The following is a 15,114-nucleotide window of genomic DNA, read 5'->3' as shown; positions in this document are numbered from 1 at the left end:
AACACAGCTCTTCCTAAATCATCTTCTAAAGGAAAAGAAAAAAGCGTGTGCACATATTTTAATCGGCATTGAGTCCAGTCGATTTGTTTCGCTGTATGTTTTTGCATTTCCACCTTAAATTGGTGGAATCACAGTGAGTTCCCATTTAAAAGCAGTAATCCCCGTTGCAATTAACAGGCGATTTGAACCCTTAACACACCGGACTGCAAACAAAGGCTCCACAGTTTAAACTGTAACTCACCCATCATGTTGAAAAGGCTGTGTGGTGCAAACTGTTTTGGCATTTTCTGCACTGCTTCTTTATAAACATACAGAGCCTCCTGCAGCACAAGAGAGGGAGGTGGGGGGGAATTTAAAAGCTGAGACTTCATTTTGCATAAAGCAAAAATTATTGATGTTTTTAGCAGTTTTTGCTTCCAGTCTTTTCAGTGCTATTGAATACAAATGCGTCAACAAGACTAACCTCCTGCTGGCCGTGCTCGTGAAGCAGCTTGCCCAGGTTGTACAGGCAGCTGGTGACTGAGCTCTTGTGGGCGTGAGGGTCCTTCAAGTTTTCATCTGGAATGTCGGCGCAAGTGAGGAAGGTGCGCTTGGCCTCTTCCAGGTTGCCCTGGTTCATGAGGATTATTCCTGTGTTCAAGTACGCCGCTGCGGGTAAACATCAAGAAATCAGAAAGGGTTAAGTTAAATAGAAAATTAAACGGGAAATGATTTCTGAAAACAAACCACCAGAACGTTCTTTAAAATGAACACCTTATCCTTTGTTAGGTAAAAGAAAGCATGTTTTTTCCTGATTTTTTATTTTTTTATTTTTTTACCAAAACAAACAAACTATATCCCGGCATTCCTAAAGAGAAAAAGAAATTGAACTGAAATAAATGGTGAGGAGTAGCAACAAGAACAGGAAGTACATTTTATTTATATAGCGCTTTTCTCAAACTCTATTTAAGTTATACGATGCATAAAATCAAGTGTAATGAAGCACAATAAAATCTTTTTTAAAAATGCCCATTCAGTCAGAAAGTGAAGCGCCACGGATAAAAGCAATAATATGGTGACGGAGAGGAAAGGAAGAGATCAAAAAGCTGATTAAATAAATATAGGAAAAGTGGGGAATAGAAATGCATTCACCTGGAAGAGATAAAGCTCACAAAGATCCAAAGGTAATTCATCACACCGAATGTGCTGAAGGGAAATTTCTCTTTTTTTATTTAACGTCGCCCTTGGTAAAGTAAAAGACAAACGATCATCTCATGTGTGAGCACTCGGGTGTGAGATTGAATGTGATCACTTCTCCGTCAAGCTGAGCGAGGGCTTTTAAATCACGTCGTTGGCCACAAAGCGACCGGTTCAACTTGAAAACTGGAGAGTTACGGCATTTCAGAAGAGATTATTGGCTGGCATGGAATCAATCCTGACAAACCCAAACCAAACGGGAGGGAGGCGGTTTATCGAAAATCGCCCTTTCCTTGTATGTTTTTACAATATCATGGCAGCAGCAAAAGGAAACTCGGCTTACATGCCAAAGTTGGTCGACTCCCAATGGCGAGCTTGTAATACTGCAGCGCCTCGGAGAGACGTTCGCTCTCCTGCAGCAGCAAACCCCTGGTTGAAAACAGAAAATATGAAAAAACTTTACATCACCGCAAACTCTTTCACGGGTTTTCTCCAATTTAATTGACAGTTTCTAAAAAAAAAAAAAAGGATAAGTGGAATTTTGGAAGGAAAATATCCTCAAAGACCATACAATATATCCTAACATCTATCACACACAAACAGCTTCTCTATCTCTTAGAATGACATGACACGTTTGCTTTTTGTTGAATCGGCAGCTTATTGATGCCCACAACTTTAGAGGAGGAGAAGAGAGACGGGAGCAGAACAGCGTCGATCCGTCGGGTGGTTCGGCACCTTTGACGCCTGCTGGATTAGAAATTGTTTCGTGTTCTCCCACAGGCTCGGCAAACACGACTGATCAAATCAGGAGCAGAAGGTACAAAGAGCCTCAAGGGACACACAAAAGTTATTTCCTGTCTGTCACACTCTTGCTTTGTGTCTCGCCTGCTCTATTACTGCTGCACTGGATCTATTTTAGTTTGCAGCCTCTAAGTTCTTTCTGCCTTTCTTTCATTCTGCAGCTCTTGGTCTGATGCTGCCGCTTCCTCACGGAGTCAGAGCTTATTTGTGTCATGACTCTGCCAAGAGAGGAGGTGTGACTTTTTTTTTGAACACTCACAGGTTATACAGCATGTCAGCCATGTTCCCTCGGTAGTGGAGAGCATTTCGGTATGCCTTCTCCGCCTCCGCCATCTTGCCCTGGTTCTTCAGTACGTTTCCCAGGTTTCCCCAGGCTACGGGAGACATATGTCAATCAAACACTCACAAAATGGGAAAACAAACTCTTGGTCTTTGCTGAAAAATATCCAACTTCAGTTTGGACTCATTTACACTGCCTTGCAGCGCTTCTCATATCCTGTAAAACACTCAATGCCTTGGCATTCACGTCATTTCAATGGATTTTATATGATAGATCAACACAAAGTAGCGTGAATTGAAAGGAAAACATACACACATTTCTGCAATAAGCCATATTGGGTCAAAGCAAACATGCAGTAGAAGTCCCAATAAAATACAAGTAGATTTGTGATTGCAGTGGTACAAAACGTGAAAATGTTCAAAGAAAATAGACATTTTTGCAAGGTACCTTGCAAAAAACCTTGCAATAATATACAGGGTTAGCAGACATCCTGAGAACTGAAGACCCTCTCACCTTTTGCAGGGTTCACATGGATCCCAGACTTGTAAAGATTTTCTTCGTTGCTCCAGTCTTTGTTCCTTTGAACTGTTCTGAGCCCGTTCAGTAGCACGAGTCCAATGCAAAGGCACAACATTGCAGCCTTGCAGGCTCTAGTCCTCAGTCTAACATACAACGTTCGTGCACCTGTCGCAACTAGTATGCAATAGCCTATGCTGGGGATGTAAAGTACCCTCTCTGCAATCACGAAACCCACATAAAAGAATAAGTTGGTGGCCGGGATGAAAGGCAATGCCATTACTCCTAGTGAAAACACAACTAAGCTTTCTGTGGGGGGCAGGGATGTGTGGGAGTAACAGCGGTGAGGTACAGCGGACCCATTGAGAGTGGTTTTTGGCAGATCCGTGTTTTGGTTTGTGTCAGGGGCATGGTAACCATTCCCATTCGTGACCGACTTTCCATTTGCTAGATGGGATTTCCCGTTGGTCTCCTTTGCTGCGACAGTGGCACCGCGGAAGCCGAACAAAGCCAGGAGGATCAACCCGCAGTAAAAGGCAGCAGTGTGAAGGTTCCTCCAGTCGGCCAAGGACCTGACCAAGGGCACGGCGTCCATGGACCAGTCAAAGCTGAGCTTGTCGGGGCAGAGCAGGAGCCAGGCATTGGCAGCAGGCAAGTGGAGGAATGTTAGCGTTCGAGTGAGGAAATGTGGCGAGTCGGCTGCCGGGTTGTCTGAGTTGGAGAAGTTTGGAGGCTTGTTTCCCATCCAGTAGAGGCGGACTGACAGCAGAATTACTCCCCAGCAGGCCAGCGTGCAGAGACTCAACAAAACGCTTAGGTTCTTTTTCTGAAAGAGAAACGAAAAGGCAAAACAACTAAATAAATATGTGAAAGGAAACACACATATATTTATATACACTCTTGGTTTAGGTCAAAACTTGAAAAAGAGGAAGGAATCACGTTCTCATATGCTTATAAATGTACAAGCAAGGTGACATCCAGTAGAAATCTCTTTGTGCAACTCTAGAGAACTCTCAGTTCCTCAACCCACTGCTTTGGTTAAAAAAGAATGCATAAAACCTAATGAAAAGTTTTTGTTTGCTTTCTCCCTCTAACCACCCTCACGGGAAAATAACATGTTGTTCTTTGTAACAATGGGATACTCTGACGTTATCGCTGTCAGATAAAATACCGCCCTGCTGACATGGGAATGGCGACAAACCCAAACTGTTGAAAGACGCTCTCAGACAGCAGTGCACCGCAGTGGTTAGCACTTTGGTAAGGAGCAACATGAGCCGCTATTTAATGGAATAATCATTTTTAAATTGAACATGCGAGTACTCGGTGCAGGAAAAGATTATTGCGCTTTAGATCGGCCTTGCCAAAAAAATTCCTTCGAGTCAGCAAGGTTTCACTACGCATAACGAGAGGGAAAATCCCAAAGTACTCAAAGCAGAAAGGAGAAAAGTGTCAAAACACTTTAATAACTTTCCACATATTAGTAATTTACACTCCCCCCCAGTTCTGACCTAGTTGTGCTCGAAACTGCATGCACGGGAGGATTTTTTTCCCCCCAAAGCCTTATTAGTGTTGCCTGCCAGCATTACTGTTAAATGTGATGTGTAATGAGCTTATTTTGTGCAGGAGGAGTTTACATCTCATGCTTCTGACATAACTACCACGTCACAACCCAGGAATTAATCACTACCTAAACAGTTTGTACCTAAAAAGTTTCAGATATTCGTTTCCAATTTGCAGAAGTCAACTTTCCGTTGATAATAAGAAATAAGAACGGATCGTTCCAAGATCTCCTGTCACTATACATCGTTTCACCCCAAGGATTAATTATTACCTACATTTTTTTTTCTAATGAAAAAAAAGAAGAAGACGAAGTTATTTTTAATTCAAGCAAAAACAAATGAGATGGGAAAACCTGGAGAACCGCTGTTCCAAAAAAGTAATTCGTATTCATGATCCATCCCACCGAGGGGCCGGAATAAAAGATATTATAAAAGATGGTGATTACAGCCGTGCTGCTAGCTTTCTACTTTTATAGCCTATTTATTTCATTTCCAGTCATGAATGTACTGTAAACTCTGCTTGAACCTGTCTTCAGGGAACCGGTGCTGCGAGTATGTGCACCCAAATTAAATCTCATATAGGTGATGTTGATGCTTTCTTCTAGCACAACCTAGTTAGGAGACATTTTTATTAAGTATGTCTGTCCTGTTCTCAGCTGTGGGTCAGAATCAGGACCATATCTTGACCACTCAGCTGGTTAATTCAGTTAACCCATTCAGGGCAGTTTGCCACTTGGGGGATTTCTCTTCTTTGATTCCCACTCCTCTGATAATAGTCGATTCTAATCACACTCATCTTGTTAATTTCTAATTTCTTCTAAACCACATTCTTTCACCTCAACCCTCGTTCCTCCACCTCATCAGTCCATCATCCACAGGCCTTTTCATGCTGCTTATTCTATTTATTCCACTCTCCCTCAATCTTTTCTACTCGCCTCATCCTTTAAGCCAACCTCTTCTCATTTCATTCATCCTTATCAATCGGTCTTAATTCGTCTCACCCCATTTATCCCGTTCGATCCTCATTCTTCCTACTGGTCTCTCATCTTAACCCCTTTTGCCCTCAAATCATCTTCGTCATCACTCATTTAAGAGTCTTCTCATCTCTCATCATGCCCGACGCCCGGTCCTATCATCTAATCCATCCCTCATTCATCTCCACCCAGCTCATCCTTCTCACATTTCATATGTACCCCCTTCTCATCTTGTCCATCATCCTTAACCCTTTCATCTTACTCATCCCTCATTCCTAGCCTAGGAGTAAAGAGGTGTTGCGCTGTTTTCCAGTCTGCATGCTTGAATGTGTACGGTGACAGAAACCATAAGAGGTTAAACAGACTTACTTGACCTACTGGTGTCTGTTTAACTGTTTTTCCCCTCCGACAAGTTTACTGTTGGAAAGGTTTGTCTATGAATGACTAGAAGCAGCAAAGGATCGCATACCACTTCTGGAAAATCATTTTCTAGAAGTTCAACATTCTGAACATGAAAGTGACAATGGAAAGACATTGGATATTTACGTTGATACTCTATTGTATGAAAGCAGGGAGAACGAGTGTCTTGCGCACAAAACGGTGGATGTGTTTATTGACGGATGAGCCCATATTCTTAGTCAATTGAGGAAACTGACTGAGGAATCCAATTTTACTTTGTACTGGAAGATAAGCCAATTCCAGCAGGAGAGTAATTTGTGGTATTTAGCCCAATGAGGTCCGTGCAGCGTCTCGCTGCCTTGTCAATTCCTAAATTGCTCTTTAATTGACTTTCGAACGGATTGCGACCCAACAAACTCAGCAAAAACAAAGAGGATATTTACAGTTAATTTTAATCAAGCTTTCTAATTAACTCGGCGTAGAGGCAACAGGCCAATAAAGTGAAAAGAGGTTTCTGCTAACGACTGGAACCATTAGTGTTACAGTTCTGAGTAACTTTGATTCTCTGGTGTAGAATCTATAGATGAAATGTCATGTCTTTTTGGTTTAATTGTCTTGTGGGTTTCTTTATTTTTTATCATACCTAACCCAATATTGTCTTTTGAATTAGGTTTTGTTTTTTTATTCTTTTTTGTTAATAATACACAGAGCAGTCTTTTAGTTGTATCCTCTAGTTTTGAAGTTGTTTAGCTTTCCAATAGTTTTTGTTCTCCTAGAGATTTACTTTCAGACATTCAGGCACTTTGGCTCCATATTGGATCAATTAACACGTTCAAGCCCATAAAACTGCTTTGCATCTCACAATTTATTTCATTAATTTTGCTGTATTTCCCATAAAAATGATTATCTTCTCAACAATCTTTCTTTCATTTGGCTGATCCGTTTTGCGCTCAGTTTTTCGAAACCAACAGCGCGGGGCTCCACTTTTATCTCTGAACTCTGCTAGTCATTATTCCCTCTCACTTTATTGATCCCAGAAGTGTGTGGTCTGCCTGTTGACACCGTACTCTGGGGAAGGTTTTAAAACTTGTCAGAGGAAACGGCAAGCCACGTATGACTTCATGCAAACACCATCTGAAATGGCTGCGGACTGACGCAACGCAGCGGGGAGGCGATCTTTCTGTTTTCTTGTTCGAGGCACGTCCAATATAAACCGCTCAAAACTCCTTGAAGTAAAAAAAAAAATCACAGGGTGCACTTTCAAACTCCTTATTCATAAAGTTTAAAATGAGGAACTTGTTCTTCGTTTAATGGGAAACCTTAAGGCAGAGAGCAAGCAGCTTGCACGTGAAAAATGCTTTCAGTGCTTCCAAGATAGTTCCTGCACACACACACACACACACACACACACACACACACACACACACACACACACACACACACACACACACGCCTCTCATTTGAGGCCTTGCCAGTGATACGTTTAGTTATTATGATGAAAGACACCATGAGGGTTGCACCGGTCTGATGTTTCCTGGATTGTGCTGACTTGGCAGGAGTCTTCCAAGTCATCACACAACGGCGCGGTTGCTGCTGAAATGGAAAGAAGTATACAGAGTACATTGTAGTTATCCTAATGAAAGATGTGTTGCTGATGGCAGGGATTGGGTCAGAGGTTGAAATGATGCTCAACGCAATTTTGGAGCATATAGAGAAGCAGAGTGAAGCAAACATGACTATAAAAGTAAAGAAATTTGTGCTTGCTGATGACTTTTTTTTTATGGTGTCACATGCAGAAAAAGGCATTTGTGTATTGATCAGAGTTGTGTATGTTGGTTGCAACCCAGGACAAAAATGTAGAAAGATATATTAAAGACATCACAAATGAAAAACATAAAACGACTTTTTTTCTGTCCTGGTTTTGTAAAGAAGTCGGTTTTCTGGGAGTTGTATTTAAAACGGGGTTTTAATATGCGGGGTTAGCGTGAATGTGGTCTCAGACCAGATGTTGATATGACCGTGCAGGACTTCAAAATGTGCTTCTACGGAACTGCTGGGTTTAATTTGGCAAAAAATGTTAATGATTTTGATTTGTGGTGAGTGTCTCTTTTATGCAAACTCAAAAGGATTTGGGTCTATTGTAGTTTACAAAAAACTCTAATTACAGAACTGTTTTTAGTTTAGTTAGTGGGACCTATTAAAGGATTTTCCACCAAAACAGTGTTGGTGCTCCATCCAGTTTTTAATTGGTCCTGTAAAAGAACTGGTTTGGCGACGTTTTAAAGCAGCAGGTCAATTCTCACAAGATTTTACTGAGGGCTAATAGAGCATGTGGAGCTGAGGGTAAATGCATGCCGCACTGTTTGGAATTTTTATTTGTCAAAATAACTTAAATTGTTTCATTTCTTTTTTTTTGTTCCACTTCACAATTACGCACTGCTTTGTCTCGGTTTTTATCGCAAACCATTCCAATGACACCCGCTTAAAGCTGAAGTTTTAACTTGGTTCCAACTGCGCCAAGAATTACGTGACAACATTGCACAGTGCAAGCTTTAATTGAATCAGACTTGAGACACTCCCCGCTCCGTAGAGAACACAAACCGTGTGTTTTCCTTGCCTTCAGGAACACTTGCTAAATAAGGACTATGCAGCAGAACTTGCAGCTGAGAACATCATTTCACAGCTGAATGCCTCTGCTGCAGGATAATTGGCCCGGCATCCATCAAGCCGTCAGCTGGTTACGCCGAACTTAATCTGTGTGTCTGCAACGCTCATTGAGACAAATGAGAAAGGAGGAGTCTCTGATGCTTAAATTAAACTGGCAAAGACAATGTCAGATTCCTTCACTGCCTGCTAAAACGTTAGACGTCCAACTTTGTTGGGGAGATTGTTCCGAAAAAGAGTGGATGAGGTAGAGTGAGAAAATACCTTACGTCTTGATAAAACATTCATTATTCTCATTTTGGATTATGAGTGTTAAACACATTACTTCATTTATAAAGCTATAATCACACACGTGTTTTTTTTGTTGTTTTGTTTAGTTTTTTAGAATAGGGATTAATTCAAATTCAAGCTCAACTTTTAAACAGATTTTCAAATGAAATACATGCCACACGTGCCAAAGTTTAACACACCAGACTTGGCAGAGACGTCATGGGTTTTTCTTAACACCAACGAACCCAAAGCCCTGTTTTAATGTCTGGAGCATCATTCATCAGTCTGTTTTTGTGCTATACTGAGAAACCATAGCAGCCAGAAAAAAAAGAAAAACCCAGACGTTATGTTCTCATTACGCCAGCAAACGGGGCGCGTTTTGTTTTCTCAACAGACCGCGGCGATAACATCTCACCTTTATCCGTCGCCATCCGTCACTTTCTAACTTCCTCTCCCCGTTTCATCTTGTCTTATTTGAAATCTAATCTGTCTGTTTAGAGAGTAAACAGAGCGAGAACCGACGTTTTCGTAGGTAGCACATCTGTTCTCCCTGCGCCGCCAATGGTTTGCGTTTCTTTTTTGTGTTTCTCCACTTGAGCAGCGTCAGGATGTCATGTCTTGGGTTGTTTATTCTCTTGATTGCATAAAAAAAAAGAGAAAAAAGAAAATGCTGGAAGTTTTCATGCACGTTTGCCGTTTCTCTTGACTTGCATTTGGCTGGCAGGATAGGAAACAGGTGAAAGCAAACAATCTATTCCCAAAGCGCTATAAGGGCCACCGTCTGAGAAAGAAAAGATAAAGAAAAAAGGAAATGAGTCCATAGTTTCCTCCTCTTCTGCTAAGTCTGTCTCTCCATACCCCTCTTCCTTTTGTTTTCCCATGCTTTCCCAGACATCTGGCTCATAATCAAGGAAACCATTGCTCCATGGCTGGCCTCGGCACGTAATGAGCTCCCTGCCAAGATAACTGGGACTCGGGCAGTTGAGGAGGGCACCGCCAGAGTGATAAATGAGCCAGATGTGCCCACAGTGGTGTCGAATACACCAGGGGGTCGGGCTGGAAGATCCGACAGGCTGGCACAAGGATGCAGCTCACAGCTACAGAACCGTGTCTGGCCAAACGATGAGGTTATTTCCAGTTGTACTGGGTCTTAAAATATACGAGAATAGATAAAAATGTTCTCAAAAGAGCTGTCAGTGACGATTTTTGATATGGGTGATGTGGCTCACCACCCAGGGCGGCGCAGCAGTGTAGGTGGTATGCATGCTTGACAAAAATATAAAAAAACTAGGTTTCACTACATTTCAAACCAAACAAGTTAATTATTTGAGTGCCCATTCGATAGGAAGTGGGAAACCTGCAGTGTTTAAAGAATCTCTCCTGCATTCAAATGTCTCTATTTCAAGCTCGCTAGTTGAATATTGGTTAAATGTAGATCTAGCTTCAAAATGAGGAAGATCTGAACAGGGAGGAGCTCCCCCAGGATGAAGTTCAAGCAGGGAAACCACAACTGAGCTCTAAAGTTGAGACCTATGACCTACCTGATTGCTCTGGGTGGGTTTTTTTAGGTGCTGTGTCTTTGTTTTATTTGCTGGATACAGGGACATAAAACCAGGTTCATTTAAACCCGTTTTTTACAACTTGAGAGTAAACAAGACCAGACCAGTTTTGCCCTTTTGTTAAGCCTACATGCTTTGTTGTATTGAGCCTTTGTTGCTCCATGTTCTTAAATTGTTCATACGTCTAAGTTGGTAATTGTGAAATATATATCTATTTTTAGATGTCTAATATGTCCACATAGAATGTAAATATAAAAACCTTCGTTGGTGGCAGTCCAAATGCAACTGTCGATTTTAGCCATAAAGCGCATTTAAAAACCACAAACCTGATTAAACAGCTTTATGAAATTTATTCAAGAATTCTTTTTTTTTATACCAGCTTTGACATTATGTTTGTTTTTTTCTAAAATGTTATGTGGATGGCAGTCAGTCTGTTGAAATCTGCATATAAGGCCCACACAATGGCGCTAAATTCTCCATCTTGAATTTGCTATATTTTAATGTCTTAAATTTTCCTCTGCTGGTCATGAGCTCCACCACAGCTGTGGCTCACAATGATTTGAAGGACAGGTGTTGCATCAGAAAATGTTCAGACCTGTTTCAACTTTTAATGCAACGGATTAGCAGAACTTTCACACGAAGTCCATAACTTGGACCGAAACTGAAAAGCGTGCATCTGAAGATGATAGTATTTAAGATGACAATTGTCCTTGTCAGAAATGTATCTTGTAGCCAAGGATGTGGTGAAGCTACCCACATGTCTTCAACTGTTTCCCTCACTTCTCTATTTATTTTTTCCTGCAGCCTTACACAGTTGGTGTTTAACCAGCTGAAATTTGCCAAGTTGGTCACAAAGTGTCAGAGCATCCTTTTTACTGGACCCTAAAAGGAAAATTTATTACAAAAGATGGGCTTCTGAGCCTCATACTTTATGATCCAATTTGCGATATTTTTATTTCACATTTTCCTTTGGATGCATCATTACTCATAAGTAGTTTTGCAGCTCTCTGACTCGGTACGATTCAAAAGACAGGTGCTGTATTTGCTAAGGTTGAGTAGCGATGGTGCGTGCGTGCGTGCGTGCGTGCGTGCGTGCGTGCGTGTGTGTGTGTGTGAGAGAGTAAGGGGGGAGCAGCAGAGTCATTTGGGCCAAACCCAGAAAATAAAAATACACTAAAACAACTTTTTGATCCGCGGGATCTCTCTAGGCGAATGAATGTGCGTAGTTTGGCCCTGAGTTATCAGCACTGCCAAGGTACAGCAAAGTCTCATTGAGGCAAGAGGTTTATTTTAAGATGTTTGTGATAGGCTGCGAAATGATCCCTGGAAAATAGAGGTTAGTTATAGAGATATCCAAAAGAGGAAAACACTAAAACAAGGATTGTCTTGCTTTCCCATAGCCAGACTGCCCTTGCTCTGTAAACCCAAGGGGACTTTTTATCGTGCTTTTTATTCGTTTTACGAGGGCCATACTCGTTGGCAACACAGACTTTTTCCCTAATCAAATGAGGAGTGGCTGCGTGTGAAGGCTTTACGCTCAATCGCACATTTCTCTTATCAGATGAGTCACTGTGTCAAGGATGTGCTCCTCAAATTCCTTGAGTTGTGAAGGGAGGGGAATGAATCTCTGCAGAGCGCTCCTGCAGCAGAAAGCACGTGGGCCGCGACTGTGTATTTTTGGAAGGCTTTACCCGACAAATGAGCCAAATAAAGCACCTGAGAGGCATGTGGTGTTGTTTGTCTCTGTAATTCATTTGTCACCCTAATACGAGAAAACGTCTCGATCCAAGAAGACGTCTTCCTCTTCCTGTTTTCATAAAAGCGTATGCAGTCTGAGGCTCGGATACAAATGTATGTTTCTGAGTCTAAATGTTTGTTTTCGTGCAGCAAAATGAGGTTGGTGGCAGCACCCCGAGGACATAGAAAGCTTTGCTTTCATTAATTAAGTGAGGAACATGAATGGGGTTTCAGGAAAAAAGAAGATGTGAAAGTACATTTTTAGAGGCTAGTGGGTTTAGCAAATTGGTGAAAGATAATTTGTTTGATTTGTCTGTTTGGTAACGAAGAAAAAGAGTCTATACGTGAGGGGTTACCGCGATAAGGACCAAGTTAAGGAAAAGCCTGATGTTCAAGCACCAGCTGTGGGTCAGCGCCAGTTAATGGCTTTCCTAATTACCCCTTCTCATTTTCACAAACACACAATTATCCCACAAACAAAAGCAGCCACAGTTCATTTACCTTCCCTAACAGGAGCAGCAGTGCCTGGCGAACGCGCAGCTTCTGGAACACAAAGAGGTCGTACACGGCCGACACAGCCAGCACAGTCACACCCTGCTCCTTCCACAACATGCTGGCAGCTGCACACCACAGGCTGCCCAGCATCCAGCCCCAGCATCTGGCAGCGGAGCCGCCGCCACACGTCCTCCTCTGAAAAGCCCTCCATTTGTCACCCCGTAATCCGCAGTGTCTCGCGTAGCAGAGGAGAGACAGCAGGAAAAACAAAGCGGCGCCGACGTCCGCCCTGCCGACCACGCCGGCGACCGCTTCGGTGTGCGCCGGGTGAGAGGCAAACAGGAGGCCGGCGAGGAGGCTCCACAAGCCCCTGCCGAGCAGCGAGTGGCTGAGCGCCGTGACCAGGGCCGTGACCAGGCCGTGCAGCACGACGTTCAGCAAGTGGTAGCCCCAGGGTCGCAGGCCGTGCAGGGTGTAGTTGAGGCGGAAGGAGAGGGTGCAGAGCGGGCGGAATGACTTGTGGCTGCCGCTGTGGGTGAGCAGCGTCCCCCAGAAATCGTCATACAGGATGTTGGTCCACGGCGTCTCTGGCAGAAGGTCCTGGTTCGTCTTGATGGCTCGACTGAGGAAGCAAAAGAAAAAGAACATTAAACGGGTCTGAAATTTTCGATATGATTACCCCCTCCAATCTGCTTAAAGTTTACATCATGAGATGCCAGCACCATTGGTCAGGTGGCTGAAAATATTTTTCCCTTGTAGGGAAGACAAATGTGATTAATTAGAAATATTTGCAGCTGCAATAAATATGGACAAAGGTATAACGCCCTAAAACAGATACTAAAATCTCTGTTTGCTCAACATTTGTGCTAAATTATGTCTTCTTGAGTCATCAAAAATAGCAATCAGTAGGTTTAATGTAGAATATGTCAGGTTATGGATTGCTATGGGTTTGATTCTAGTTTTGATTACTGTTCTTTGGTTGCCATAGTTTCATCGTTTGATTAGATCAGTCCTTTCTTAGTTACTCTACTTTAACTGTGTTCCTTATGTCTAGTTATTATTTGTTAATGTTATATTCATTGTTCCCATGTTTGTGTGCTTTCTGTGCCTTTTCTCTCTCTCTCTCTCTCCTCACACCTGCAGCCCATCCTCTAATCAGCCTGGTGGTATTAAACACACCCCCTGCTCTCACTCCTTGCTCGTTCCTCCTGCTGGTTCTCTCCCGCCCGGTTCCTGAGGTTTATGCTCTGCTCTGTGTTCCCTGTGGAGGGTTTTCTTCTTGTAAGTTTTTGTTCATCTTTTTTTTTTTGCTTCATCTTTCTGATCACCATAGCGGCTAAGAGGAATTAGGAAGCTACATGTCTTAAACCAGCTGCAAAATTTTGCAATTAATCAAAGAATGCGCTCCCACAGTGTGCCCACATGTTCCAGCATGAACACGGACAGGTGGTTTCACACCCACAGGCTTTGGGGGGGGGGATCCTCGTAATTAACGGATCATTACCGAACATTTGTGTACACTCGCAGCGCACGACAAATGAGGCTCACCGGGGGGTTGGAGGGAGGGGAGGTGGGTGGGTGAAAAGTGATGAATGGGAAGGCTGCGAGCTGTTTTGGCGAATCCTGTGCAGAACTGCGTTTGTTTGTCTTGGGCAGTCAGTTTATAGTCGCGTTCTGCACTCGATTGAGCTGGCTAAGGTAACTGAAAGTAAGAATCTATCCAAACGAAGTTTGTTTTAGACTGTTTAAGAAGTGGCTAATGCTTCCTGAGAACTGAGAACAAAAATACAGAGTAGAAGTACAAGCGGAGTGACTCGTAAAATTAAATGAACCCAAATTGAGGTTTTTATAACTTTACAATAATTGAGTCCCAACATTAAAGATGTGATTTTTTTTTTTGGGGGTGGGGGGGAACTTTGTCCGTTCAGGCACTCTGGCTCTTTCTGTGGGACTCTGAAACATTCCCAAGCTTCTGGCTCCATATCTTTCCCTGGAGTCCTGGGTGTGCCACAGTGCCTCCTCCCACTGGGACTTGCCAGACACCTCCCGTTTTAGAGCCTTTGGAATGCACCGTTACCAAAAGCCCAAACTTCCCCAGCTGTCTCATTTTTGATGTGGGGGACCAATGAATGAACTCTGAGCAGCTCGGGACTGGAGGAACTTCTCCCTGCTGCCAGACCAAACCGCCCTCAACCGCCTGTCGAAGTCCTCCACCTCAGTCGGAGGCTCGTTTCCAGCCTAAAAACGGATTTGTAGCGCAGACCGGCTTCTCTGTTTAAACCTTGTGAACCGATCAATCCCCGCTGCCCCGGGGATGCATGCCTTGCAAAAGTTGCCCACAATCCTTGGCTCAAATTACAACCACAGAACTCTGTGTATTTTATTGGGATTTACAGATGAACGAAGTAATTCATCACTGTACGATGCAAGCAGCACGATGCATATACAGAGAAATCTGAACGCAGTCGTATTTAGACTTTGTCTTTGCTAGATGTGCAAAGCTACATGTCACTTTGCGCATCTAGCAACTAAAACCAGTGCCCGATCCTCTTTGCTCTAACCTTAAACGCAATCAGATTGGATGAATAACATCCTTGAACAGCTATTTTAAAGATGCGAAATAGACTTTCAGATGGATTTCGGTCTGGACTTTGAGGTTACATGTTGTCTTGCCTCAGTATTTA

General features: G+C 42.9%; 1 protein-coding gene across 2 annotated transcripts in view; it reads right to left on the bottom strand.

Annotated features, from left to right (window-relative positions):
- Nucleotides 1–15,114, bottom strand: part of tmtc2a (transmembrane O-mannosyltransferase targeting cadherins 2a) — a 50,219-nt gene that overhangs the window by 13,854 nt on the left and 21,251 nt on the right. For both annotated transcript variants that reach the window (XR_001776200.1, XM_008400628.2), the window contains exons 2-7: nt 12,437–13,052; nt 2,771–3,599; nt 2,237–2,351; nt 1,520–1,605; nt 464–648; nt 242–320 (exon numbers count right to left, since the gene is read on the bottom strand). Coding sequence is in view for 1 of the 2 variants with exons in the window: in XM_008400628.2 (XP_008398850.1) it covers nt 242–320; nt 464–648; nt 1,520–1,605; nt 2,237–2,351; nt 2,771–3,599; nt 12,437–13,052 (1,910 nt within the window). In the remaining variant the exon portion in view is untranslated. The remainder of the gene's footprint in view (nt 1–241; nt 321–463; nt 649–1,519; nt 1,606–2,236; nt 2,352–2,770; nt 3,600–12,436; nt 13,053–15,114) is intronic.

This window comes from Poecilia reticulata, linkage group LG23, assembly GCF_000633615.1.
Source record: "Poecilia reticulata strain Guanapo linkage group LG23, Guppy_female_1.0+MT, whole genome shotgun sequence".
Taxonomy (NCBI): domain Eukaryota; kingdom Metazoa; phylum Chordata; class Actinopteri; order Cyprinodontiformes; family Poeciliidae; genus Poecilia; species Poecilia reticulata.
This window is presented reverse-complemented; position numbering and strand designations above follow the sequence as displayed.